This window comes from Rosa chinensis, chromosome 5 (genome assembly GCF_002994745.2).
Source record: "Rosa chinensis cultivar Old Blush chromosome 5, RchiOBHm-V2, whole genome shotgun sequence".
Taxonomy (NCBI): Eukaryota; Viridiplantae; Streptophyta; class Magnoliopsida; order Rosales; family Rosaceae; genus Rosa; species Rosa chinensis.
The window spans coordinates 81,576,253-81,603,330 of NC_037092.1; the positions used below are offsets into that span (position 1 = coordinate 81,576,253).

Here is a 27,078-nt window from a genome sequence, read left to right on the forward strand (position 1 = left end):
TCAGGAGGTGTGGATCTGAACTTCAGACGAAGCATACAGTTGTCTTTTCTGATGTTCTTGACCGTGTTGACAATAATAGGCGGCAAGCCTCTTAGATCATCATTAGTTTTAGTCCATAAATTATGGACAAAACCATTTTCAACAAGCCATAGCTTGTGTTCTTGAGGATGTTCACTCTGAACATTTACCAGGTATCTTCCAACATATGGTCCTGAGACAATAAAGAGGGTTGGAGGAACTAGGTTTTCAGGATTGTGCCTTCCTATCAGATTATGGAATTCATACCAGTCTGATTCATTGAGTGCTATGATAGGGACCCTAGCACTTTCTGGACTTTCAAGGAAGGATAGTTTTTCTTTCCTTACAGCACTCTGCTGTGTATGAAGCGTATGAAGCTCTTCACTTTGTGGTCTACCATTCTCGTAGAGTTCTTCAGCTAATGCAAACAGAGCTGGGAACATTAATCCACTGCTTCTTTCTTGAAAGGCAAATAAGAGATTGTCCAGGATTGCCTTCTGGTGATACGCTAGTCTCCTGCCAGTTCTGAACACAGGAGTATCAAAAGTTCTTAATTCGTAATTAAAAACATTTATAACTCCACTAGGAGTTGGTCTGCTTTTTGGCAAAGCAGCAGCCGTCAACGGTCTTGATGTGCCTTTACCGTCTGCCGTTTGAGACGGGCTAGCCAATCCTTTACCCTGGGATTGATCAGTTGAGACCAAGCCTTTTGAGCTTAGCAGAAACCTTTTAAGGATTTTCTCCTTGGTTTCTTTTGGATCTTCTTCAGATTCCTGTTCTTTCCCAGTCCTTCTGCTTCTGGGATTACGACCTTCGTCGTCTTCTCTTTGGCTGAACATTGCCAGTTCTCTGGTCAATGCGTCTGGAAGATAGTTCTTGTTTCCTGCAATTAATTCAACAGTATAATCATATTGGTTAAGAAACAATTGCCAGTTGGCTAATCTTCCTCTATCAGCAGCTTTGTCAAGTTTAAAATTTTTAAAATTCTTTACTCTAGCACAATCGGTGCGGACAGTAAAGGGTTTTCCGAGAAAGGCTGGAGAATTTAAAATTGTTTTTTTGACAGCTAAAATTTCCTTTTCCCCTGTGGGATAATTTAGTTCTGCAGGGCTGAACTTGCCACTACAAAATTTGCAGATTTTTTCAATGTTGGTTCCAGGCGCTTTCGCCAAAACAACACCGGACCAGTAATTGTCGCTCGCATCTGTCTGGAGGATGATTTCATCATTCTCTTCTGGTTGTAGGAGAGGAGGGAGGTTCTTGCAGAGATTTTTTATCTGCTTTACGATCTTTTCATCATCTTCTGTGAAGTTCCATTTTTTTGGAACTTGTCTTGGGGGATAACATTGCTGTTAACCCTGAGATTCTAGGGATGAAATCTCTCCCATAATTTACGACACCAAGGAATCTCTCTAGACTCTTAGCATCAGGAATCTTATCTGGGAACTTCCAGATTTTTTCAAGAATGTGAGGTTGGAGCTTTATGACTCCATTCTTGATGTTTATCCCTAGGAAATCAACTTCATCAAGGATAAAGAAGATTTTCTTCTCACCTAGGATGATTCCATGCTGAACTATCAGCTTTGTTACCTCATGGAGGTGCTTCATGTGTTCTTCTCTGTTTTTGGAGAAGACTAGGATATCATCTATGTAGACGACGCAGAACTCCGCTACATGTTTGAAGATGTTGTCCATCTTTCTTTGAAAGATTGAGGGAGCTTGCTTAAGACCAAAAGGCATTACTAGCCACTCGTAATGACCTTGTGGTGTTCCAAATGCAGTGAGAGGTACACTCTCAGGATGCATCTTGACCTGCCAGAAACCCGACTTTGCATCGAATTTCGAAAAGACTTTAGCTCCTCTGAGCTGGTTGATCAATACTCTGACTTGAGCGATCTGATATCCGTCTTTGACAGTCTTCTTATTGACATCTCTATAGTCAATAACCATTCTAGCTTTTCCTCTTAGATTCTCTGCATGATTTCTCACGTAGAATGCTGGAGCATGATGAGGGCTAGTGGAAGGTTGAATTAATCTCTTCTTCAGGAGATCTTCAATATCACTTCTGAATTCTTTCTGATCTTCCTCTTTGTACTGAGGAATGGCTTTGACATGGCAGATAGCATTCATGTCATGCAATCTCAATTCACAGACCACTGGGTCTTTTTCCCAAAACTTCTGAGGATTTGTATCCACATTCTGCTCGAGTAGTTTCTTGATTTTGTCAAGAGTGGGAGTTTGTTGAGACTCAAGCTTGTTCTGAAAGTGCTTGAGGTTGTGCTCATGGATGAAACTAGCTTCTTCATCTTCGCTAGCTTCTTCTTCTTCTTCTGAAGATTCTTCAACAAGCAGTTCTTCTTGTTGTTTGATTTGGAGTATGGGTTGAAATTTGGGTTTGGGTTTGTAGGGGGTAAGATCACCACTATTCTGTTGCGATCTCTGATACTGAGTAGTAAAACCGGGACCGGCCACACTGAATGCCTGTGTGAGGCGGTCAGCCCAGAACACCCGTTCTCCTTTTCTGAAGCCTATCGCTTCTTCATCCTGAATGAATCGTTGTTGGAGAATAAAATCATTGCCCAACAAGAAATCAGATCCTTGGCCTTCAGATTGCCAAACATTCTGGATGATAAATGTTCCTCCACCAATGGTGATATGAACATTTTTTGCTACTTTCTTCATGGTGAGATGGCTTCCATCGAATGTAACACCAGTAGCTGACTTTTTCTTGTCTTCGTTCCAGAGTTCGTCTGGAATTGCAAATCTCTTTGCAACAGTAAAACCTGATCCATTATCTACAAAAGCATGTAGATGATATTTCCTGTGATCAGGGAACTTGAGTCCGATCTCTATGTAGTTGCTGTATCTACTTGTAGAGACGGCTTTCGATTGGTGAAGCTCATTTTCTTGAGCTTGTTCCGTTGGAATGAATGGTTTGCATTCTTTTGGAACATTTTCCTGAGTGGGTGATTTGTCATCATCATCCCAATCTGTAGGAGTTATCTCTTTGCTGTCTGGATTACTGAACCAGGGGGAGGATCATATCTGACTTTGTAATCAAACTTGCCGGAAGGTTGGCCAAGTAGATCCCATGTATCAGTATCCGCAGCTATCTCTTGTCTTTCTAAGAGATGAACCTTTTCTGGTATTTCAACCAGTTCAATATCTTCATCGATTGTTTCCTCACCGATGATTTCTTCCTTTATTTCTGAGGAAGATGGTTGTTCCATAGTCGTTTCTTGGACTATAGTTGTTGCAACATTCTTTGTTTGTTCCATGGTTTCCTGGAACAGAGTTTCAACTTCTTTCGCTTTCTTCTCAGCGAAATACTCTTCATATTCTTGCTCAACCCATTGGCTGACAAGACCATTCTTGGTTTTTCTTCTTGCTTCAGCTATGAAGCATTCTTTGTGATACGTCTTTTTAGACTCTTCACAGAACATAGGGAGACCATTCTTCTCGTGACATAAGCAGTAGTCACAGACGAATGAACCAGGGTTGACCTGATAAGAAGACATGAAGGATTCTGTCTTGCTTTCTTCCCAGTTTTTGACTTTCAAAACGTTCATTTGTCTGGATTCGAAGTACTCTACTTCAGAATCTATCTCAGACTCTTCTGATGAACTTTCTTCTTCTTCAGACCAGGCAGAATAGACTGACCTGTCGTCATCTTCATCATCAGAATAGGCTATTTCGTAGCCTTTCATGTTTGCTACCTCTACTATTTGCTCATATTCTTCAAAGAGAGCTTTAGTAGATCTGTTACCCTTTTCCGGGCATTCATTGGCATAGTGCCCTTCAGCTTTACACAACCAACATCTGCAAGCTTTCTTGCTAGGTTGTTTATGCTGCTGAGTATTCTTCTTTTTTTTGAAGAATTTCTTTTTTGGATCTTCATCCTGTTGCTTCTTGTAATTGGAGCTTTTCTTGAATCTCCAATTCTTTCTCTGATTACTCTTTCTGAATTTTTTCGAGTAATATTTTTCTTTTTTCTTCTTTCTGTGGAATTTGGATTCATGACATCCCCAGTTTGTGGGCATATCCAGTATTCCGTAACAGAAATTTTCAACTCCTTTGAGTTGCTTCTTAGCCATCTTAGCTCTAAGATTGGCTTTGCATTGCTCCTTCAGTAGTTGCCGGATTCTGTCGGCAATTCCTCCAACTGAAAATCTTTCAATTGGTTTTTCAGCTATGCTTTCTCTCACAGCTGTTCTCCATGGTTCAGGGAGCTTTCTGTGCAACAGATTAACTAGATCAGTATTCTCTAGTTCACCAATTGTACAGTAATATTCCTGAAATTCATTCAGGTATTCTTCGAAATATCTCATGTCACAGATCTTGAGAGCATAGATATTCGATTTTGCCGTTTCTTTGGCTTTCTCACTCAGATTTGAGAGATCTCCACAGAATTGATCGTACAGGGGTACTGCAAAATCATACGGAGACTTTGAATTTTTTATCTCTTCAAGCCAGTCTCTTCCTCTGGTAGTTTCTTTGAAAGATAGGTAGTACTTTTTTGCCACTCCGGTGAGAGTAGTCTCATAGTACACCTGCAAATCTGGTGCTTCAAATTTTCCAAGGGTCAGTGCAGAAGCCATCATCAGGCTATCTACCCATTGGTCAATAGTTTTTCTTTTGTCTAGACTCTTGTCTAGATTCAACCAGATGCCATAGTTCGTGATCGGAACTCTTGGTAGATTGTCCTCGGGGACGAATCTTTGAGAATTTCTTTCTCCTTTTTTACCCGTGGGGGCTTTCTGAACTGGGAGTTTCATTTCCCTTGTTTCTTTTTTTATGAAAGTTCTGGAGCTTCCTCCTTCTTCCATTTCAACATCTTGGTAAGGAAAGACTTTTCTTGTCTTTCTGCATTTGAATTCTTTCATTTCCTCGATTAGTTTTTCTAATCGTTCAGGACTTTCGCAATTCTCAGCTTCTTTGTAAAGATCATAGAGCTTCTCAGCTCTGAGCATATGGGCTGGTCTGCATAGCTCAGCTTCCAGATCTTCTTCTGATATTGGTTCTTCAATAGTGGGTTTTGTACCACTGACACCTGCTTCTCTGGTGCTGTAGCTTCTTCTCAGAAGATTGTTGTTTATCCTGATGTTTTCAGGACAGACATCACTTTTCCTGTGATCTTCAAAGTTGAGGCTGATTTCTCCAGTGCGTCTACTCTCGTAGATTTTTGCTTTTGCTCTTTCCGGCAGCTTTTTTGGACCGGACAGTTTCCATTCAAGAGGAAAAGTTACTTCATTCCAAGCAACCTTGTGAATCTGCTGTGAATGGTTCTTCTGGTTGGTGAGGAATCCAGTAGTGAGACCAGGGATGTTGGAGATCCTTGTCTTTGGTTCCACTGTGGTGCTCATCAGTTTATAGTACACTCTGTATACTATTGCCAATTCTTGCATTTCTTCTTTCATTGAGATCCCGTCTGTCTTGACTCTCAGTCTGAGGCAGTGGGCTGCATCCTTCAAGCTGGTTGAAAAGTTGGGGAAGCAGTTGAAATATGCTACCTGGTTGCATAATGATGCTTCTAAAGTTCCAAACAGACTAGCTTGGAAGTCTGTCAGTCTGTTGTCTTGCAGGACACATAGAACTGAACAGTTGATGCCTTCTCTTGCCAATAGTTTTATGCCGACTTGGACTGCTCCAATGTGCATAAATTGGTATTGCTTTGCTTGTGCTCTGGCAACTTCAGCAGGGGTGATCATCAAGAGATCTGTTTCTCCTGTTGTTGAGGGGGTTGTGAATTCAAGTATTTTGAAATGATGGCTGTCCATCAGGTCAAATGTTCCCCGTCGGTAGATCTGTTTGAAATCTAGCTTTGGAATTGAGGAGTTTTTTACCTCATGCTCGATTTCATTGTATTCAAATTCTTCAGAATTTAGGAGTTGAACTCCTTTCTTTTTTCCAAAGATGCTTAACATCTTCATTTCTCTTTTTTCTGTATTTCCCGGGTTTTCATACCGGATACTAGACTGACTAGTAGATGGTTCCAGAAAAATCATGTTAGGAACACGATTTGAGTCTGGTTTCTCTAATGGTTTGAACCCATTAGTCTTCTTTTTTACTGTAGGCAATTTCTTGTCCTTCAGTATGGATTCCAGCGTTTTTTGCTGTTCTTTGATTTTTCTACTGACACTTGTCAGTCTTTCTTCTTCCGTTTTTGGAAGATCTTTGATATAATCCAGTTTGTTTTCCAATCTTTCTAATTGGTGGATTATAGCAGGTATTGTTTCTAGTGTCGACTGACATCTAGATATTTCTAGTAACATCTTCTGATATTTTTCATCAGAAGCTTTGAGTAGAGAATTTATTTTCTCTAGTAACAATTCTGACATTGTCCCCATTAAGGAGGGGTTCTCCTTTGAGCCTTTTACAAGCTCTGATACCAGTGATGTGCGGATCTAACCAATGCTCAAATAATTCAGAGGTTTTTGTTCCTCTTCCAGAACATATAGGAGATTTTCTATCTCTTCTTCTATCTTATAGATTCTAGTCTGAAGTCTATAAATAATATCCCAATAATTGGGAGATTCTCTATCAAGGCTGTCCCGATAGGTTTTTAATTTTCTCAGTTTTTCTCTCTCTTTCTGCAGTTCTTTAGTAGTATGTTTGCATATAGCAACAAGCTCAAGTCTGTCTACTATTGAAATTATGAATAGTAATTTGTACTGTTTACCTTTCGAATTAGAGGATGACTGTCAGCTTCATATATATATTCAAATGAAACAAACTCTGATGGGCCCACCACGTTTCTAAAACAACATATATATATAAATTTATGAAAGAGACATATGCAGATGCAGACTCTAACAAACCAAAATAACAAAGGGGTACTAATGGTAGAGATTTTGAAAAGACGGGTAGGTAGGAAAGAAAGTGAGAAAAAGTTGTGTAAAAGAGAACAAAAATAATACACTGGGGTGTATGAGAAGTATTTTCCCAAATTTGGGGTGTATGAGCATTAACCCTTTTCTGAATGAAGAATCACTTTTATGAATCAAAGTTAGCAACTTGTGTAGAATATTTTGGCTTTTTTTGGCAGGCTTTCGTTGTACTTGGTATTCGATATTCTTTTGTTTTCTTTGACATTTTGTGGGTTGGTTATTTAGGTTTGATGGATAACAACAATGGGAGTCCTCCTCAAGGTGGAGAGCCTGCAATGGATGCAGGAGATTGGAGGTGCCAATTGCAGGTGGATTCGCGGCAAAGAATTGTCATTAAGATGTTAGTATGCTGAAATTTCGAGTTCATTGGTGGCTTCATCTTCAATTCGCTTTTGTTGTATGTTAATAATGGCTTTTGAATTTGTTGCATGTGAAGAATGGATATATTGAAGAGGCATATTCCTTACTCTGGTGAAGATGAACTCAAGAAAATTGCTGTTAGGTTTGAGGAAAAGATTTATGTTGCTGCCACAAGTCAGGTACATATATTCTGTATGTAGTGACTTAGATATCTATTGTCTGTTGGTGTGTAGGTAGCAATGTGATCTAACTTCTGTTTCGATCTCGGTTTCTAGTCAGATTATCTATCGAAAATTTCTCTAAAGATGCTCTCTATGGAGACCAAGTCTCAGAACACAATGGCCAATTCTTTACAATCCAACTCTGCTGGTAATACCTATGAAATATATGCTAGTAATTCATGCAACCCCAATCTTATTGTTTTCCATTTTTAATTTTTATTTTAATACCTTTTTCTATTAGGTGTTTATAACTTTTATTTTACTTGACTATTGAGTAGGGTCTTCTGGTATGCAACCTCAAGTCACCAGTCAAGGACAACTCTTATCAGAGAACATTCAAAGTAACATTCCACCTGCTGGAGTTCAAAATTCTGCTGGCTTATCATCTGCACTACCTCCTACCTCCGGGCCACAACAGCAAATATTGCCCCCACAGCAACAATTAATAGGTTCGTAGACCTCTCAATTCCTATAACTTTCTTTTCTCCTTCACTTTCTTATTTTCATGTTAGTTTGTTGATGACAATTAATAGGTTTGTACTGTTAACAAATACAACATTTTCACTTATTCTTTATTCTTTTTCTCTTGATAATTAGCTCTGAATTTATTTTAAAAAGTTTAATATATCTTTTAAAACAAAAAATAGTTATTGAACTTATCTCGTAACTAGGACTAAGCCAACTTGGTTGTGTGACATTATGGTTAGTAATTCTATTATTGATCAAGAGTTTTCAGTGAAGCTTTATCCTTCTGTTGCTTCAACGGTATGATTGTCTTTATATGCACATTGTTGCCAATGGCTTCACTATCTACAATCTTGTGAATACCCTGTTTTCTTTTAGACTGTGGAGCTTCCAGTGTGTGCTTAGTCATTTCATCATTTTCATGTTGTGTGGGATGCCTTTTTTTCCTTTTGACAAAAAGTATATTTGACCAGTGTTCTTCAAGTAATGCTTCAGCTCAAACATTATCCTCATAGCAAACTTCTTATGGTGTTTATGCAAAACTAACATCTATTTCTACATAAAAAAATGTGTAGCATCTTTGGATTCCACAGTCCAGACTGGGAATACAAATGGAGCTGATTGGCAAGAGGAGGGCTATCAAAAGGTGAGGTTCCTGACTTGTAGGGATTATCTGCAGGCATATTAGGATGTAACTAGCTGCAATAACAAGCTGAGATAGTGTTACTGAAGTGTTAGTATTTAAACATACATGGTTGTAAAAGAAATCACTATGTAGTGGGTGATACCATGGGGATACATTGTTCTGATACAACAGAAAGCTTTTTAATTATATTCCCCTCTTTGATTTGCAGATCAAAGTCATGAAGGATATGTACTACCCCGAACTAAGTGAAATGTACCAAAAAATTGCTACTAAACTTCATCGGGTATGTCTTCCCATTTTCCTTCTTGGTATTTTTTACTCTTTAAGCAGCTGATAATAATGCCTTTGTACATGGCATTATTATCAACATGCTGACATTAGTGGGTACAAGGTCTTTGGCTTACCACTCTTCTTTCTCTTTGCTAGCACGACTCCCTTCCACAACAGCCAAAGTCAGATCAGCTTGAGAAGCTGAAGATGTTTAAGACCATGCTGGAGCGCCTGATAACAGTCTTACAAATTTCCAAAAATAACATAACACCTGGTTTGAAGGAGAAGTTGGGTTTATACGAGAAGCAGATAATAAATTTTATTAATACAAATAGAGCCAGGAAGCCTGTTTCTTCTCTGCCGCCAGGGCAGCTCCCCCCACCGCATATGCAGTCCATGCAGCAGTCACAATCCCAGATTACTCAAGTGCAATCTCATGAAAATCAGATGAACCCACAATTGCAATCCCTGAACTTGCAAGGTTCTGTGCCAACAATGCAGCAGAACAATATGACGGGCTTGCAGCAAAATTCTATGTCCTCTCTATCCGGGGTTTCAACAGCACAGCAAAACATGATGAATCCGTTGCAGCCAAGTTCCAATATGGATCCAGGACAAAGAACTGCACTGAACTCACTGCAGCAGGTCCCTGTGGGCTCTATCCAACAGACCCCTGTCAGTGCTCCCCAACAAGCTAACATGAATGCCTTATCATCACAGAACGGGATTAACATGCTGCAGACCAACATTAATCCCCTTCAGTCAAATTCTGGTATGCTTCATAGCCAACATCTGAAACAGCAGGAACAGCAATTGTATCAGAATCAACTCAAGCAACAATATCAACAACGACAGATGCAGCAGCAGCAGTTGATGCAGAAGCAGCAGATATTTCAACAACAACAACAGCAAGAGCTACAGCAGCTGCTGCCTGGACAGTTGGAACCCCAGCTTCACCAAATCAGTGTTGTTAATGACATGAACATGAATCACTTGTCATCATCAAAGAGTGGGAGTAATATGCTGCAGGAAAGCACTGATTCCCTCAAGTCAAACTCTGGTATGCTTGATAACCAGCGTCAGAAGCAAGAAACTTCCTCTGTGAACCTCAAGCAACTGTATCAACAGCTACAGATGCAGCAGCAATGGATGCAGAAACTGCAGATGCTTCAAGAAAAGCAACAGCAGCAGATACAGCAACTACAGCAGCAAGCAAAGCAGCGGCTGCATTTTATTTATTTCATCTGTCTCATCTTTCTCATCATTCTATTCAGTGCTGCTCTTTTCGGGGAAGGTTATTGGATTTAATCAGGCTTTGTTCTCCTCTACCTACTATCTGTTCTTTGTAATTCTGTAGCTCTAAGCTTGTGATATTTCTCCGCGAGAACTTTTTTTAATTATGGTATTTCTTTTCAGGACTATTTATATGTTGGTTTATTCTGTGTACCTAAATGCCTTCATGGTCATTGTTTGCTAGCTGTATGCATTGAAGATGAACCACTCTTGGATGATGGGACACAGTTCACAAGGAAATGCTGTTCAGTACTGATGTATAGGTTTGAAAAGGAAATTGAAGGCATTGCCTTGGGTTTGGCCATTTGGGTAGAGAGTAGAGATCATATTCTGGCTTTATTGCGAATGCTAGTAGCTGCTGTTATAACATTGGAGGGTAAGCAACTTCATCGGCAAAGGGAACTAGAGCAGGTCATACAAATCCAAAGAATAGCAAAACCTCTCACACCTCTAGAGTTGAACCGACCAACACTATTAGGTACTATAGCCTCCATTTTCTTACTCGTTAGTCCAATTCCTCAACACTACAGTCTTTCATCACCTCAGAGATTTTCGTCTTATTGCTCGATAAACAAAGAGAAGCAACCTCTCACACCTCTAAAGTTAAAGACTTAAAACCGACCCAAATATCGTTCCAAAATCCAAATCAATAAAAGGAGATAGATAATTGCTAGATCTGCTCGCTTTCAATGTCAAAGGTACAATAATGGAAAAGAAGAATTCTAACAACAAACCGTGACTTTTGTTTCAACAATTAATGCAATCATACCACTAATCGTCTACCTTTGACCAACAGTGACCACTAATCAGACCATGAAAATTTACGATATTTACGTAAATCTGAAATGACGTGAGTGCATGCCACGCACCTCAGCCAATATCAAGACAAAAGAAAACACACACAGTTCACATTATCTGAAGAAAAGCAGAAACAGAGCAAGTCTCCCCTGCTGTATATACTAGAAACAACAAGACTAGCAGTCAGTAAGTTTCATCTTCTCCAATCTTGCTGATCACTATTTTCTATCTTCGAATCCCTCCAAGAAAACGGTATTGTTATGATCGTCTTGTCGTCACTGTTTGTAATTTACGCTTCTGAGTAATTTTGGTTTTGTGTAAACATTTCCATCATCATCGTTTATTTTCTTTCTCCGATCGTCCTCAAACTTCGTGGAGTTTTCGATTCCATGTTTTGTTTTGATTTTCATGGCTTCCAAACCAAACCCTAATATTGGTTTTCCTATCAGTTAAATTCAAACTTCATCGTTTTTCATACTCACAAAACTGACTTGATTCCTACGCATCATCCAAAACCCGTTTTCCAGACTTAATACCCTCAATTTCAATCTGATCCCAGTTTGGGAATTTCCGTTTTCACCATCAAAGTTCCAATCTTTAAAGGTAAATTTTTGCGGTAAATTTTGATGAGTTGGGTCCTTTTGTGAGTACTCGATTAGGGGTTTGTGTGAATCTTCATCACCATGAGTTTTGTTCATCAGATTGTTGAGAATTTTGTTAGGGTTAGGGTTGTATGTGAATTGCAAAGCTTCGATTTTTGCATGCTTGAAATTTAGGAATTGCGTGTTTGAATTGGCTAGATCAATGGATACGATTTTAGAATCACTATCATGGTTCAAATTTAGCAACTTGTGTGTGAATTTTGTGCCTTGGACTTGGTGTTTAATCAGTTTTGTGTTGAATTTTCAGTTTGTTGGGGAAGGTTTGGTTCCGATGGACGCGAATGGTGCTGATTGGCAAGAGGAGGTCTATCAAAAGGTGAGGTCCCTGAGTTCTAGGGATTATCCACAGGCTTATTGGGGTGTTATTAGCTGCCTGCTATAACAACCTGAATTCATGTATGTAGCGGGTGATACCATAGGGTCACATTGTTCAGAACAAAATTATGTCCACCTGTGATATAGTTTTTGAAAGGCAGCAAAGACATTGCTTTAGATTTAGCCATTTGGGTGGAGATAACATGATATAGCGATGCTAACCTGGGATTGCGAATACATCAACTAGATTATAAATGGGTAGAAAATCAATTTTCCTGTTGTACCAGAAGAAATTTGACATTCACATATCCCATATGATGGAACTTGTGGGAAGGTTTGGCAGTTTTGGTAGGGGTTGTATTAAGGCTCTATTATGTCTCTGCCGACATCAACAAGTGATGTTGGCAGTAGACTAGGTTTCCCATCCTATCAGTAGGGAAAACTTACTATTATTCCCAGAAGAAAAGATTCCAAGAGTAAAGAAAACAACTTTGTATTTTTCATAATAGTTAACTAAATAAACTTCCAAGGTTCCTCAAACGCAAACAAAATATTAATCAAAGAGAGATCTTATAGAATCTGCATTATGTGGATACAACAAATATTTTACTAATTATCTGCTTGTTTTGATTTGCAGATCAAAGTCATGAAGGAGATGTACTACCCCGAACTAAGTGAAATGTACCAAAAAATTGCTACTAAACTTCATCAGGTATGTTTTCCTATTTTCCTTCTTGGTATTTTTTACTCTTTAAGCAGCTGATAATAATGCCTTTCTACATGGCAATATTATCAACATGCTAACATCAGTGGGTACAAGGTCTTCGGCTTACCACTCTTCTTTCTCTTTGCTAGTACGAGTCCCTTCCACAACTGCCAATGTCAGATCCGCTTGAGAAGCTGAAGATGTTTAAGACCATGCTGGAGCGCCTGATAACAGTCTTACAAATTTCCAAAACTAACATATCACCTGGTTTGAAGGAGAAGTTGGATTTATATGAGAAGCAGATGATAAATTTTATTAATGTAAATAGACCCAGGATTACTCAAGTGCAATCTCATGAAAATCAGATGATCCTACAATTGCAATCCCTGAACTTGCAAGGTTCCGTGCCAACAATGCAGCAGAACAATATGATGGGCTTGCAGCAAAATTCTATGTCTTCTTTATCTGGGGTTTCAACAGCACAGCAAAACATGATAAATCGATTGCAGCCAAGTTCCAATATTTATCCAGGACAAGGAACCGCACTGAACTCACTGCAGCAGGTTCCTGTGGGCTCTGTCCAACAAGCTTCTGTCAGTGCTCCCCAACAAGTTGACATGAATGCCTTACCATCACAGAATGGGATTAACATGTGAACCTCGAGCAACTGTATCAACAGCTACAGATGCAGAAACCGCAGATCCTTCAAGAAAAGCAACAGCAGCAACTACAGCAACAAGCAAAGCAGCGGCTGCATCTTATTTATTTCATCTATCTCATCTTTCTCGTTATTCTATACATTGCTGCTGTTTTCGGGAAAGGCTATTGGATTTAATCAGGCTTTGTTCTCCCCTACCTACTATCTGCTCTGTGTAATTCTGTAGCTCTAAGCTTGTTGTGATATGATATTTCTCTGCGAGAACTTCTTTTAATTGTGATATTTCTTTTCAGAACTATTTGTATGTTCTACCTAAATGCCTTCATGGTCAGTTATTTGCTAGCTGTAAGCATTGAATATGAACCCCTCTTGGATGATAACATAGGACATAGTTCACAAGGAAATGCCGTTCAGTTGTGATATATAGTTCTGAAAAGGAAATTGAAGGCATTGCGTTGGGTTTGGCCATTTCGTAGACAGTAGAGATCATTTTTTGAGGTAAAAAAAAAAGAGATCATATTCTGCCTTTATTTGAATGCGAGTAGCTGCTGTTATAACATTGGAGGCTAAAACAACTTCATCGGCAAAGGGAACTAGAGCAGGTCATACAAATCCAACATTGACTCTAAAAACATAAACGAAAGAGAAGCAAAACCTCTCACGCCTCTAAAAGTTGAACCGACCGACACTAGTGAGTGGTGGCCTCCAATTTTGTACTCTTTAGTCCAATTCTTCAACACCATAGTCTTTTCATCACCTCAAAATCTCAAAGAGAATTTCGTCCTATTGCTCGATAAACAAAGAAAATTAAGCAACCTCTCACACCTCTAAAGTTAAACCGACCCAAATATCCTTCCAAATCAATAAAAGGAGATAATTGCTAGATCTACTCGCTTTCAATATCAAAGGTACAATAACACGTAGAATATCAAATTTACCATACTTGCGTATATCTCACGTAGTTTCGCACCAACTTCGGTCATCTTTAACGTCCACTTAAAAATTTAGAGTCCTAAATTAAATTAAATAGTTATATAAAAAGTAACGTGAGTGCATGCTACCTCAGAAAAAAGTATAACAAATTACTTTCTTTTTTTTTTTAATTTTCTAAAAAAAGTAAACGCACACAGTTCACAGTGTACTGGAAAAGCAGAAACAGAGCAAGTCTCCCCTGCTACATGTACTAGAAACAAGACTAGCAGTCAGGAAGTTTCATCTTCTCCAATCTTGCTGATCACTATCTCAACCATTTTATATCTTCAAATCCCTCCAAGAAAACGGTATTGTTATTTTCAATCTTTTTGCTGATCGTCTTCTCGTCACTGTTTGTAAGCTTCTGAATAATTTTGGTTTTCTGTAAACATTTCCATCATCATCGTTAATTTTCTTGCTCCGATCATCCTCAGACTTTGTGGAGTTTTCGATTCTATGTTGTTTCCCAGCGTTAGTTTTGCAGAGTTGAATTCAGGAACTGTATAAATAAGATCTATCAAAGTTAGCAACTTTTGAATTTTGTTGCTCTGCTTGTTCTTGAACTTTGTTGGGTTTTCGATTCCATGTGAATTGCAGGCTTTTTCTTTGGATAATTGAATTCATGGAATGGATTCTAGCTTAAATAGATATGTTTTCTGAATGAAGAATCACTTTTTATCAACCAAACTTAGCAACTTGTGTAGAATATTTTAGCTCTTTTAATTGACAGGGTTTCTTTGAACTTGGTATTCGATATTCTATTGTTTTCTTTGACATTTTTTGGGTTGGTTAGGATTGATGGATAACAACAATGGGAGTCCTCCTCAAGGTGGAGAGCCTGCAATGGATGCAGGAGATTGGAGGTGCCAATTGCAGGTGGATTCGCGGCAAAGAATTGTCATTAAGATGTTAGTATGCTGAAATTTCGAGTTCATTGGTGGCTTCATCTTCAATTCGCTTTTGTTGTATGTTAATAATGGCTTTTGAATTTGTTGTATGTGAAGAATGGATACATTGAAGAGGCATCTTCCTTACTCCAGTGAAGATGAACTCAAGAAAATTGCTGTTACGTTTGAGGAAAAGATTTATGTGGCTGCCACAAGTCAGGTACATATTCTGTATGCAGTGACTTAGATATCTATTGTTTGTTGGTGTGCAGGTAGCAATGTGATCTAACTTTTGTTTCGATCTCTCGGTTTCTAGTCAGATTATCTACGGACAATATCTCTAAAGATGCTCACTATGGAGACCAAGTCTCAGAACAGAATGGCCAATTCTTTACAATCCAACTGTGCTGGTAATACCTATGAAACATATGCTAGTAATTCATGCAACCCCATGCATCTTATTGTTTTCCTTTTATATATATATATATATATATATATTTGTTTTTATACCTTTTTCTATTATGTGTTTGTAAGTTTTTTACTTGTGTATTGAGTAGGGTCTTCTGGTATACAACTCCCATCAGAGAACATTCAGAATAACATTCCACCTGCTGGAATTCAAAGTTCTACTGGCTTGCCATCCGTGCTACCCCATGACTCTGGGCCACAACAGCAAACATTGCCCCCACAGCATCAACAGCAACAATTTATAGGTTCGTAGACCTCCCAATTCCTATGACTTTCTTTTCGCCTTCACTTCATTATTTTCATTTTAGGTTGTTGATGACTAAAGTTAATAAATACAAGAGTTTCACTAATGTTGATTCTGTTGCTGATCAAGAGTTTTCAGTCAAGCTTTATCCTTATGTTGCTTCAAGGGTATGATTATCTTTTGGTGCACATTGTTGCCAATGGCTTCACTATCTACAATCTTGTGAATACCCTGTTTTCTTTGAGACTGTGGACCTTCCAGTGTGCGCTTAGTCATTTCATCATTTTCATGTTGTGTGAAATGTTTTTTTTTTCTTTTGACATAAATTATATTTGACCAACGTTCTTCAAGTAATGCTTTATCTCATAATGTTGTTCTTCTTGAACATTTGTTGGGTTTTCGATTCCATGTAAATTGCAGGCTTTGTTTTTGGATAATTGAATTCAGGGATTGGATATTAGCTTAAATAGATATGTTTTCTGAATGAAGAATCACTTTATCAATCAAAGTTAGCAACCTGTGTATAATATTTTGGCTTTTCTAGCAGGCTTTCGTTGTACTTGGTATTCGATATTTTATTGTTTTGTTTGATATTTTGTGGGTTGGTTAATTAGGTCTGATGGATAACAACAATGGGATTCATCCTCAAGGTGGAGAGCCTGCAATGGATGCAGGAGATTGGAGGAGCCAATTGCAGGTGGATTCGCGGCAAAGAATTGTCAATAAGATGTTAGTATGCTGAATTTCAACTGCATTGTTGTCTTCATCTTGAATTCTCTTTTGTTGTATATTAACAATGGCTTTTGAATTTGTTGCATGTGAAGGGTGGATACATTGAAGAGGCATCTTCCTTTCTCCGGTCAAGAGGGATTGGATGAACTCAAGAAAATTGCTGTTAGATTTGAGGAAAAGATTTATGTTGCTGCCACAAGTCAGGTACATAGTCTGTATATAGTGACTTAGATATCTATTGTATGTTGGTGTCTAGGTAGCAATATAATCCAACTATTGCTTCGATCTTGGTTTGTAGTCAGATTATCTACGGAAAATTTCTCTAAAGATGCTCAATATGGACACCAAGTCTCAGAACACAATGGCCAAGTCTTTACAATCCAACTCTGCTGGTAATACCCTATGAAACATATGCTAGTGATTCATGCAACCCCACCTTATTGTTTTCCCTTTTTGGTTTTTATTTTTATACATTTTTCTATTATGTGTTTATAACTTTTTTTTTTTTTACTTGAGTATTCAGTAGGGTCTTCTGGTATGCAACCCCAAGTCACCAATCAAGGACAACTCTTATCAGAGAACATTCAAAGTAACATTCCACCTCCTGGAGTTCAAAATTCTGCTGGCTTATCATCTGCACTACCTCCTACCTCCGTGCCACAACAGCAAATATTGCCCCCACAGCATCAACCGCAACAATTAATAGGTTCGTAGACATCTCAATTCCTATAACTTTCTTTTCTCCTTCACTTTCTTATTTTCATATTAGGTTGTTGATAACAATTAATAGGTTTGTACTGTTAATAAATACAACAGTTTCACATATTCTCTACTCCTTTTCTCTTGATAATTGGCTCTGAATTTATGTAAAAAAGTTTAAGGAATCTTTTTAAAACAAAAAATAGTTGTCGAACTTTGTCGTAACTTGGACTAGCCTACTTGGAGCTCTATTTTATCTGAAGCAGTTCTCATCCTTTTGGCTGTGACATTATGGTTAGTAATTCTATTATTGATCAAGAGTTTTCAGTGAAGCTTTATCCTTGTGTTGCTTCAAGGATATAGTTGTTTTTTAGTGCACATCGTTGACAGTAGCTTCACTATCTACAATCTTGTGAATACCCTGTTTTCTTTTAGACTGTGGAGCTTCCAGTGGGTGCTTAGTCATTTCATCATTTTCATGTTGTGTGAAAAAAAAAATTTCTTTTTTCTTTTGACAAAAAGTATATTTGACCAATGTTCTTCAAGTAATGCTTTATCACAAACGTTACCCTCATAGCAAATTTCTTATGGTGTTTATGCAAAACTAACATCTATTTCTACAAAAAAAATGTGTAGCATCTTTGGATTCCACAGCCCAGACTGGGAATACAAATGGAGCTGATTGGAAAGAGGAGGTCTATCAAAAGTATCAAAAGAAGATGCAGAAGTTGTATATATTTCAACATGATGTACAACGACAGAAAGAGCAGCAGCAGCAGCTGCCTGGACAATTGCAGCCCGAGCTACACCAAATCAGTGTTGTTAACGACGTCAATACAAATGCCTTGTCATCATCACAGAGTGGGATTAACATGTTGCAGGCAAACGTTATTCCACCCAGTATTCTTCAGAAACCACAAGTATATCAGAATGAACTCCGAATCCAGCTACTACATCAGCGACAGATGCAGCTGCAGTTGATGGAGAAGCAGCAGAGAATTCAGCAACAGCAACAGCAGCAAGCAAAGCAGCAGGTGCCTGGACTGTCACAGGCACACCAACTACCACAGCTTCACCAAATCAGTGTTGTTAAAGACGTTAACGTGGATGCCTCGTCATCACCAACTGGGAGTAGTATGCTGCAGGCAAACATTGATCCCCCTCACCCAAATTCTATTACTGTTGATAACAAGCATCTGAAGCAAGATCAGGAGCAGAAAATGTTTCAGAATCAACTAAAGCAACCATATCAGAAGCAATGGACGCAGAAGCAGCAGATGCTTCAAGAAATGCAACAGCTGCAGATACAAAAACTACAACAGCAAGCAAAGCAGCAGCTGCATCATATTTATGTTATATATCTCATCTTTCTCACCATTCTGTTGGGTGCCGCCTTTTTCGGGACTGGCTATTGATGGATTCGGGCTTTGTTCTCCCCAACCGTACTATCCATTTGTGCTTACCATGGACAGCTTTTTTAGCTGAACGTAATTGTGATATTTCTTTTGATGAAATTTTAGTGTGAATAAACACTCTACCTCAGCATGCCTTCATGGTCTCTAGCTTGCTGAACCCCTCTCGGGATTGTTCACAAGAAAATGCTGTACACTTATTTTATATAGCTCTGAAAAGGTTTCGCTTTCTGGCCATTGGTAGAGAATGACAATCATATATATTCATTAGTAGCCTGCAATTATAACATGACAGTGGTAAAAGCTCCCTCCACCTCATTTGCATTCATGCTACTCAAGTGCAATCTCATGAACCTACAACTGTAATCACTGAACTTATTGCGAGTTTCTATGGCAACAATCCAGCAGATTTCCCTGTTTTCTTTTTTCGCAGGTTCAATGCTGTAGTTTTCTCTTGATAAGTTTATTCATCAAGCTAAGCCCCATGTAAAGTTTTCCTTTGCATTTTGTGAACAAAGAGACTCAACTTAAGAAAATTGTTGTTCTTGCAGAAAGGATAACAAGGTGTCTGAATGTGCAGAAATTTTTAGTCGAACAAAGAAAGTTTCCATATACATGTACTCCATTGCAGCCACGTACTTGTCGTATATGTAAGAATCATCTGTTTGATAATGAAGTCTTGCTCATCCATCAAACGCTAGGTCACACATTTGCTAATCCTGATCTGTCTAATGAGTGATGATACGGACGCTTGCAAGCTTCTATCAGTGACGACAAGTGGTTTTATTGTGTACGATTTTGACTTCGAGTGTGGCAACTTTCAGTCTTTCATAGGGCAAAGAGCTTGGGGGACCAAACATTGTTTGTGGTGGGCATTAGCTAGTGATTTCAAAGAATTACAAGGAGACTGCACTAAATCTGATTGTGGGTTAAACCATTAATTTAGAGAATCTCCAACAGATTTCTCATAGATTATTATAGAAACTTAAAAACTTTTTTTTTTTTTTTTTTTTAAGAAAGAGGATCAAAGGATTTTACTTCTACCCCCATGGTGACTCGAACCCATAAAAACTTAAAATCTCTATAAATTTTTCTTCCATAATTCTAACAGATTATTCATCACATTCTCTATAATTTATTATTCACAATTAAATATGGTAATAGTTTTTAAATTTTATATAATTAATGATGGGTTAGAGAGAACATACAAGCGTGTGAAAACTTCCTAAAAGATGATTCCCTATAATTTTAGAGTTTAATGTAAATTTAGAGATTTTTATTTTGGCAAAAAAGAATGTATTATTTGAAAGGGTTATTATCACAAATAGTACCTAAACTTATCCTCTATTTTATCTATGATACTTAAACTTTAATTTTGATCACAACCAGTACCTGAACTTTTCGATTTCATTTCAAATGGTACATATTACTAACTTCCATTAATATTTTGTTAAAAACTTACATGTGACTCATTTTTCAAGGATAAATTTGTAAATGTTTTAGGGAATCAGAAACTGAGAGAAATTTACTGTGTATTCTCATTGATAATAGGGGCCTCTTTATATAGAGGATTACAATGCATAGAGTTAGAATCATACAAGGAAATATAATCTCTAGATTCTTCTAATTGAACCCTATTACCACTAGGTCAAGTAACCTAGAGTTTGGATTAAACACAAATAGAGATATCCTTAAACAGTAAAGTTATTATTATTATTATTATTTTGTAATATCACTTATTTTCACTTATATTGTGGCTATAAAAAATGAGACTACAAAAAAGAAAAGCTTTCAACTTCAATAAAAATATGAATGACAGGGGGAAAAAATAACAAAAAGACTTACGAAAGTTTTGATAAGGTTTCTGTTTTAAATTTATAGTTTGTCCAAAAAAAAAAGTTTTTGTTTAAGGAAAACCAAAATTGGGAGAGAATTGAGTCGTGCTTTCATTGATAATAGGGGCCTTTTATATAGAGGATTACAAGACATAGAATCAGAGTTGTACAAGGAAAGATAATCATACAATTAATCGGATATCTATGAATATCTCCGAGAATATCTCTAATTCTAAACCCTATTACAACTTGGTCAAGTAACCTAGAGTTTGGGTCAGACACATATTCTGGATTTACTTGAACACTCTCTTGTGTCGCCCAAAAATAGTGCTCCTCTCGTTGCCTCATTAAAAACCTTGCCAAGTAACAAAAACCCTATGGGACAAAAATAACCTCTGTTGAAGGGGAAAAAGAGCACAACACACCCTTCATGTTTCCAGACCATACATGTAGACATCTCCCCCTGATGTCTGCATCTCCCCCTAATGACAACGGTCATGGAAGTTCGGATAAATTCTGTAAACGATACTACCAATATGTTTCTCAAAAGGGGAATTTAGGCAATGACTTAGTGAGCAAGCCTGCCACACTATCCTCAGATTGAACCTAGTTCATTTTGATCTTGAGGAGAGTTTGTTGTTGCTGATTATGCTTGGTGTTGTCACTTTTGATGTAGCCTTGCTTCATTTGTTCAAAACAAGCAGCATTATCCTAAATGCTCGTAGGCTCATTTGTGGTAGACTTCAAACCACAATTGTTCGAACATGCGTAATTATGGATCCAATCCATGTACATTCATAAACCACTTGATGAAGAGCAATAATCTCTGCATTGTTCTAAGATATAGTGAATAGGGTCTGCTCTGTAGACCTCCAAGATATCACGGTCTTTATCCATGGTGAACACTTAACCAGTTTGGGAATGACCTTTGTGTGGGTTAGAGAGATACCCAACATCAGCAAAACCTTCCAAAACACTTATGTCGTTTTGGGATGGGGATAGAGGACGCATGCCAGTGTTGGCGGTGTTCCTAGTGTGTGATGGGTCCTAATCCATCATCTCTCTATAGAGATAAATCATGCCCATATCAGTCGTACATCTTTAGTATCGAAATATATCTTTTACACTAATCCAATGACGTCGCGTTGGCGCAGAGCTATATATTAGCTAACAAGTTCATTGCAAATGAGATGTCCGGTCTTGTGCATTGAGCTAAGTACAACAATGCGCCTATTATACTCAAGTAAGGTACTCCTGCCTCTAGCACATCTTCGTCATCATTCTTTGGATGAAGATGATGCTTTTCAGGAAAAAGACTACGGACGATCATGGGGTGCTTGAAGGTTTGACCTTGTCAAAATGCCTAAGCATCTATCAACAGGATGCTCAAGTTCCAAACTGAGACATAATCGTGTTCTCCTAAAATCTTTCATCTCAAACTCGAATTTCAAGTGTTCAGCGGTTTTCCTTAACTCTTTAAAGACTTCCAATGAAGATCATGTCTAACATGAACCGCGATAGAATCCGAAACTTGTTATGGAAACACGCGGGCATATTCCTTCCCAATCAAGTAATCACTTTAGTGAGCTTTTCAGTCTTATTGTAAACGCGCTCTGTGATCTAGAGCCACTTGACTTTGGTAAATGAAGTTCACCATGAACCTTCATGTATATTCTGTATCTAGATCCCCATATAGATACGTAGTGACCACATTTGTAAGCTGAATGTTCAGTTATTCGAAAACTACCAAACTGATAGGGTAATGGAGTGCAATGACATCCATTACAAGAGAATATGTCTCATCGTGGTTGATTCCAGGGCGTTTTGTGAGAAGCTTTGCGCCATAAGGCAAGATTTCCATCTCTTTTTCTCATCACGCTTTCTAACGAAGACCCATTAGTCAATAGGTTTTATGTTAGGAGGTGTTGACATCACTGGCTCAAAAACCTTCCTCTTCGTCAGAGAATCCATCTTAACCGGATCACGTCTTTCCATTTAGGCCAAATTTCTCTACGTTGGCATTCATTCATTAACGGAGCGTGGTTCGATATCATCGGACTCAACAAACTCATGCGCAAGAAATGCGCAACTACATCATCAATTATGATGGAGTTTCTATCCCATATCTCTTGTACACTAGTGTAATTTTCATAGAACTTTATATTCTCAGGAATAGGTTCTGACGTTGAGGCGTCCCTCAATGATAACCATAATCCAGAAGATACTCATGAGATGGATTTTGAGTTTTGATGATTCAAGGATTGAGTTGTGCCAAAGTATCCTTCGAACTCATGGGCGTCCCACGCATCTTAGCTGGGGCCATGACCTATAACGCCAGAGTGCCACTCTCTTTGGCGTTGGCGCCATGCCTACCTCCGTGTAGAGTGGCGCTACGTTCTCTCGTAGGGACGTCCTTCCTTGCAGGCATATTTGTAGCAGATGTGTTTGATCTCGTCATTTTAATAAGGATCGAGATGAGACATAGTGGGGACAGGCCACGATAATTCCTGTCGTTCTTGCTGAACATTCGTGTTCTTATCTCCCCCTAACGACGGGAAGACTGTCTCATCAAAGTGACATCCGCAAATCTAGCGGTAAAAAGATCGCCAAACAAGGGCATTAAGTGACGGACAATTGTTGTAATCTCAAATCCAACGTAGTTGCCTATTCGTTTGTAAGGACCCATCATAGAGTGCTGTGGCGGCGCAATTGGCACATAAATGGCATACTCAAATTTGCGTAAGTACGATACTTGTACCCAGTCACTAGCTGTAACGCAGAGGTAGATTGAGTGGCGGTGGGTAGTGGACGAATTAGCATCACTGCATGCGACATTGCATCACCACAAGCGGATATAAGGAGATTGAAGAGCATTATAAATGTCCTGACTACCATCGTAGTCATTTTCGTGAGACCATTTGGATGTGTTCATGAGAATATGATGTCCAACATCAGTCCCATTGCAATATCCATCGAAAGTCTTCGATGTAAACTCTCTAGAATAGTCAAATTCAATTGACTGAATAGGATGATTCGGGGAGTGAGCCCATTGTCATATGATATATGCTAGGAGTATAGCATAAGCAGCATTACAAGTGGACAATGGCACAACACATGACCAACGTGTTTACATGTCAACCAACATCATGAGATATTTAAACGTCCTCAAGTTGGTTGAATCAGTCCATAGAATCCCCATGGATTCTATGTAAGAACAGAATGAGTATGTTCATTTCTTTTGCATAGGACGATCTCAATCCTAATTTCCCTAAGGAACAGGCTTTGTAAATTGAGTGATAGGCCTTAGAAGCGACCAATAAGGATTGTGGTTGGGCCTGAGCGTCTGAAACGCTATTGGAAGCAAAGTTGGTGATTGCAGCATCACCTAGGGTGTCATCACCATGATGGACGCCATTGATAGGAGCATAATGTGCAACATTTATATTAATATTTCCTTGCATTTTGTCACGCTATTTCTCTTAATCGAAAGTATTAATGTTTGTTTTATTATTTTAGGATTCTTGTGGAGTAAAGGAGAGAATAAAGGAGAAAAGACGCATGAAAGGTGAAATTGGGAAATTTTCCTGTGCAGATCAGTCAACTTCGACTAAGCACTGAGAGTAGCTCAGAACGAACCAGATAATGATCTTTATATTTTTGGAAAGCTTCAGATGTCTAGTTTCCATAGATTTTTGGAAACTAGACATCTAAAGCTTCATATTTTTGGAAAGCTTCAGATGTCTACTTAGCATGCAATCCTTTTTATTTGATGGGAATTTATATTTACATGAAGATTCCAGAGTCTATGACATCCAAAGGCTTTCCCAATCATACTTGGATACAAATCGGAGATGATGACTCAATCTTGATGACATGGAATTATTTTATTGGCTCGAAAGTAATTAAATTGTACACCAATCAAAGGAAACCTCAAGCAAATTACAAGCAGAGTTGAATAAGGAAACTAGGATTGTGTATCTCCTATATAAAGAGCCTCTGCTACACAATGAAAAGGAGCTGCACCCTCCACCTTCTCTTCTACCTCTCTTTCTTTTTCCTCCGCCACCATCTGTTTCTTTTTCTCTATTTTTATGTAACATAAATTACTTTTGTTAGGGACGAGGTTTGAAGCCCTAAGATATGTTTTTGACATTGTTTTGATTCTTAGTTTTGAAACTACTTTGTTATAAATTTGTTTATTTGGTTTTGGTTTACAGATAACTCTTGCATGTTTATGTTTTATGAATGCGCACATAAAATATTATGATCATGTGAGTGGGGCTAGAAATAGGTATTTTAATCTCCTAAACGGTTAATAATGCTTATTTCAATGGTAGTAAAACCTATAGGACAATAGGTAAAACCAAATAAAAAGGATTGCATGCTAAGTAGGCATTCCACACTAGTTTTGCATACTTGTTTCGATCAAACTTTCACATATGCTTAATGCTTAGAATAAATTATTGATAGGATAGCGTTCTATACCTTGATTGTTTATTCTAAAGGCTTAGCAATGGTGTGTTCATCTTGCTTAAGTAATCTAGGGAAGTAATAAGAACTTATGCAGTGCGTTCACGGTTTGTTCTTGATTGAAACCTTTTTCATGACTTGGTAATTGAAACTAGGATAACAAATCTGTCTTGAGCATGTTTTGGTGGTGGATTTCTGAATCTCTAACATCTTCATTCATATAATTGTAAATCCCGCATTGTTTTAATGTTTTACTTTAATTTTCTGCGTTACAAAACTCAAAACCCCCCTTTTTATAATTTCATGTTCACTCATTCTTTCATTATTTTCATATATATATTCATACTTTGATTCTTTATGTAATTACTTGTGTACCCTCAATCCCCGGCTTGAACGATCCTTACTTATTCTATACTAACAACTACATTTTGCAGGGTTAAGTTGAGTGTCTATTTTGGGCGTATCAGCCATCCATGGCGTCATGGATAGGGATTGTTTCAGCCTTAGGCTGGTGGTGGATGGCGGCGGTGCAAGAGGCAGCGGCGGCGGTTGCCCTTAGTCTAGAAATCAACTTTTGATTCATGCTTCGTTTCGCTCGAGAGAAAGGATGTCCGTGTGAATTCTTTAGTAGACGGATCATCATATCATGACTAGGATGACCTATCTTGTCGTGACAAAGTAAATATGTGTCTAAATCCAAGAGATCTTCTCTCATAACTTTATTGGATTTAATAGCTCGAATAGTGACATAGAGTCCACTAGAGAGACACATAAACTTCTCTAAGATGCGCTCAAGGGCTGAAAAATCGAAACTTTCGGTGAAATTTCGTCTAAAATTTCATTTTTCAGACGAAATTTTGGAAATTTTCCAATATATTCGATATATCGCCGATATTAGCGATATTTCCGAAACTTCCGTAATTTCTCATGTCAACCCTCCATTCTTGCATGAATTCTCTTATTCTCTCACATGCAAGGTCAACTTTGACCTACCATTCTGCCACAAGACTCACATGCACGTCCACCACTCTTCTTTCAAAGTTCAAACTGATGGCCCACGGCCCACCACGTGGTGGGATAATCAGTTGGCCTTAAATTCACTTTAAAAAGCATGCATTGGCTGAATTTCAAATGAAAAAACTCAACTAAGTCACCAAGGCTCAAACCTTAGTCACTCCATTGCTCTTTGAGAGCCTTGGCCAACTCTGCTGCACATACATTAATGATGCTATTTTTGCACTATTCTAATATATATTCAATTAGCCTACGAATCTGAAAACTTAGGTACATGTCAAATTAATAACTAACATAGAGCCAAATTTTATTTACCAAATTTTCAAAAAATTTACAACAACATTTCAATTTTGAACTTCTATAAATCCTTGTAAAGGTTTCCACCATTCCTTACACCGAAAGAACAAAGTTTCTTTCTTCTTTCTTCTTTCTTCTTTCTTCTTTCTTCTTTCTTTTACTACTTCTTCACTCTATAATTTTGGTAAGTAATAAGTTAATATTATTAACCTAACCATTTAGTTCTTATTGTTTATTTTATTGTTCTAATTAGTTGACATTTACTACTTTTAATATTTGGTATCTTAATACATTCCTTAATTTACTTAATTGGGTTTAGGGTTTAACTTTATTTGCATACCTAATTGCATATCAAATTATCAATACTTAATTGCATACCTTATTTGGGTTTAGGGTTTAACTTTACTTAATTTACGTGCTGAAATTTTGATAAGAAAATACAATGGCTAGTGGCGGAAATAGACATGATCCTGCATGGGAGCATGGAGAACAAATCCATGATAACAAAAATGGCAGCATATGCAAATATTGTGGGGTTACGATGAAAAGTGGTGGAGTGACACGTCTTAAATACTATCTCAGTGGACTTGATCCAGGAAACAATGTGCAACGATGTGAGGCCGTTCCAACAGAAGTGAAGAATTTCATCAAAACCTTATTGATGAATAAATAAAAAATATATCACAAAAAGCATAGACAATGGAAGAGATTCGAGCAGAGCTTCGTGGAGACATAATTGGCTCACAAGA

The 27,078-nt window shown here is 38.0% G+C and overlaps 2 protein-coding genes across 2 annotated transcripts in view; both read left to right on the forward strand.

The window, feature by feature from the left end:
* The window catches only part of LOC112165232 (mediator of RNA polymerase II transcription subunit 15a), a 37,512-nt gene extending 23,854 nt beyond the window's left edge, over nt 1–13,658 (forward strand). The window contains exons 17-19 of the mRNA XM_040506408.1: nt 8,806–8,880; nt 9,024–10,067; nt 13,369–13,658. Coding sequence (XP_040362342.1) covers nt 8,806–8,880; nt 9,024–10,067; nt 13,369–13,476 — 1,227 coding nt within the window. The 3' untranslated portion in view covers nt 13,477–13,658. The remainder of the gene's footprint in view (nt 1–8,805; nt 8,881–9,023; nt 10,068–13,368) is intronic.
* Nucleotides 11,199–18,952, forward strand: LOC112165233 (mediator of RNA polymerase II transcription subunit 15a). The gene is made up of 10 exons (XM_040506409.1): nt 11,199–11,210; nt 15,065–15,179; nt 15,276–15,378; nt 15,475–15,568; nt 15,716–15,871; nt 16,485–16,599; nt 16,695–16,806; nt 16,901–16,994; nt 17,126–17,308; nt 17,938–18,952. Exons 2-10 carry the CDS (start codon nt 15,070–15,072, stop codon nt 18,714–18,716), a joined length of 1,746 nt encoding a protein of 581 aa, XP_040362343.1. The 5' UTR covers nt 11,199–11,210; nt 15,065–15,069; the 3' UTR covers nt 18,717–18,952.
* The last annotated feature ends 8,126 nt before the right edge of the window (nt 18,953–27,078 follow it).

What these genes read in the sequence shown, in the direction of transcription:
- LOC112165233 (XM_040506409.1), top strand. Translation starts at nt 15,070, where the DNA reads ATGGATAACAACAATGGGAGTCCTCCTCAAGGTGGAGAGCCTGCAATG. An exon ending in ATGTGGCTGCCACAAGTCAG is followed by an intron (nt 15,379 to 15,474) that starts GTACATATTCTG and finishes CTCGGTTTCTAG; the next exon opens with TCAGATTATCTACGGACAAT. An exon ending in TCAACAGCAACAATTTATAG is followed by an intron (nt 15,872 to 16,484) that starts GTTCGTAGACCT and finishes TTGGTTAATTAG; the next exon opens with GTCTGATGGATAACAACAAT.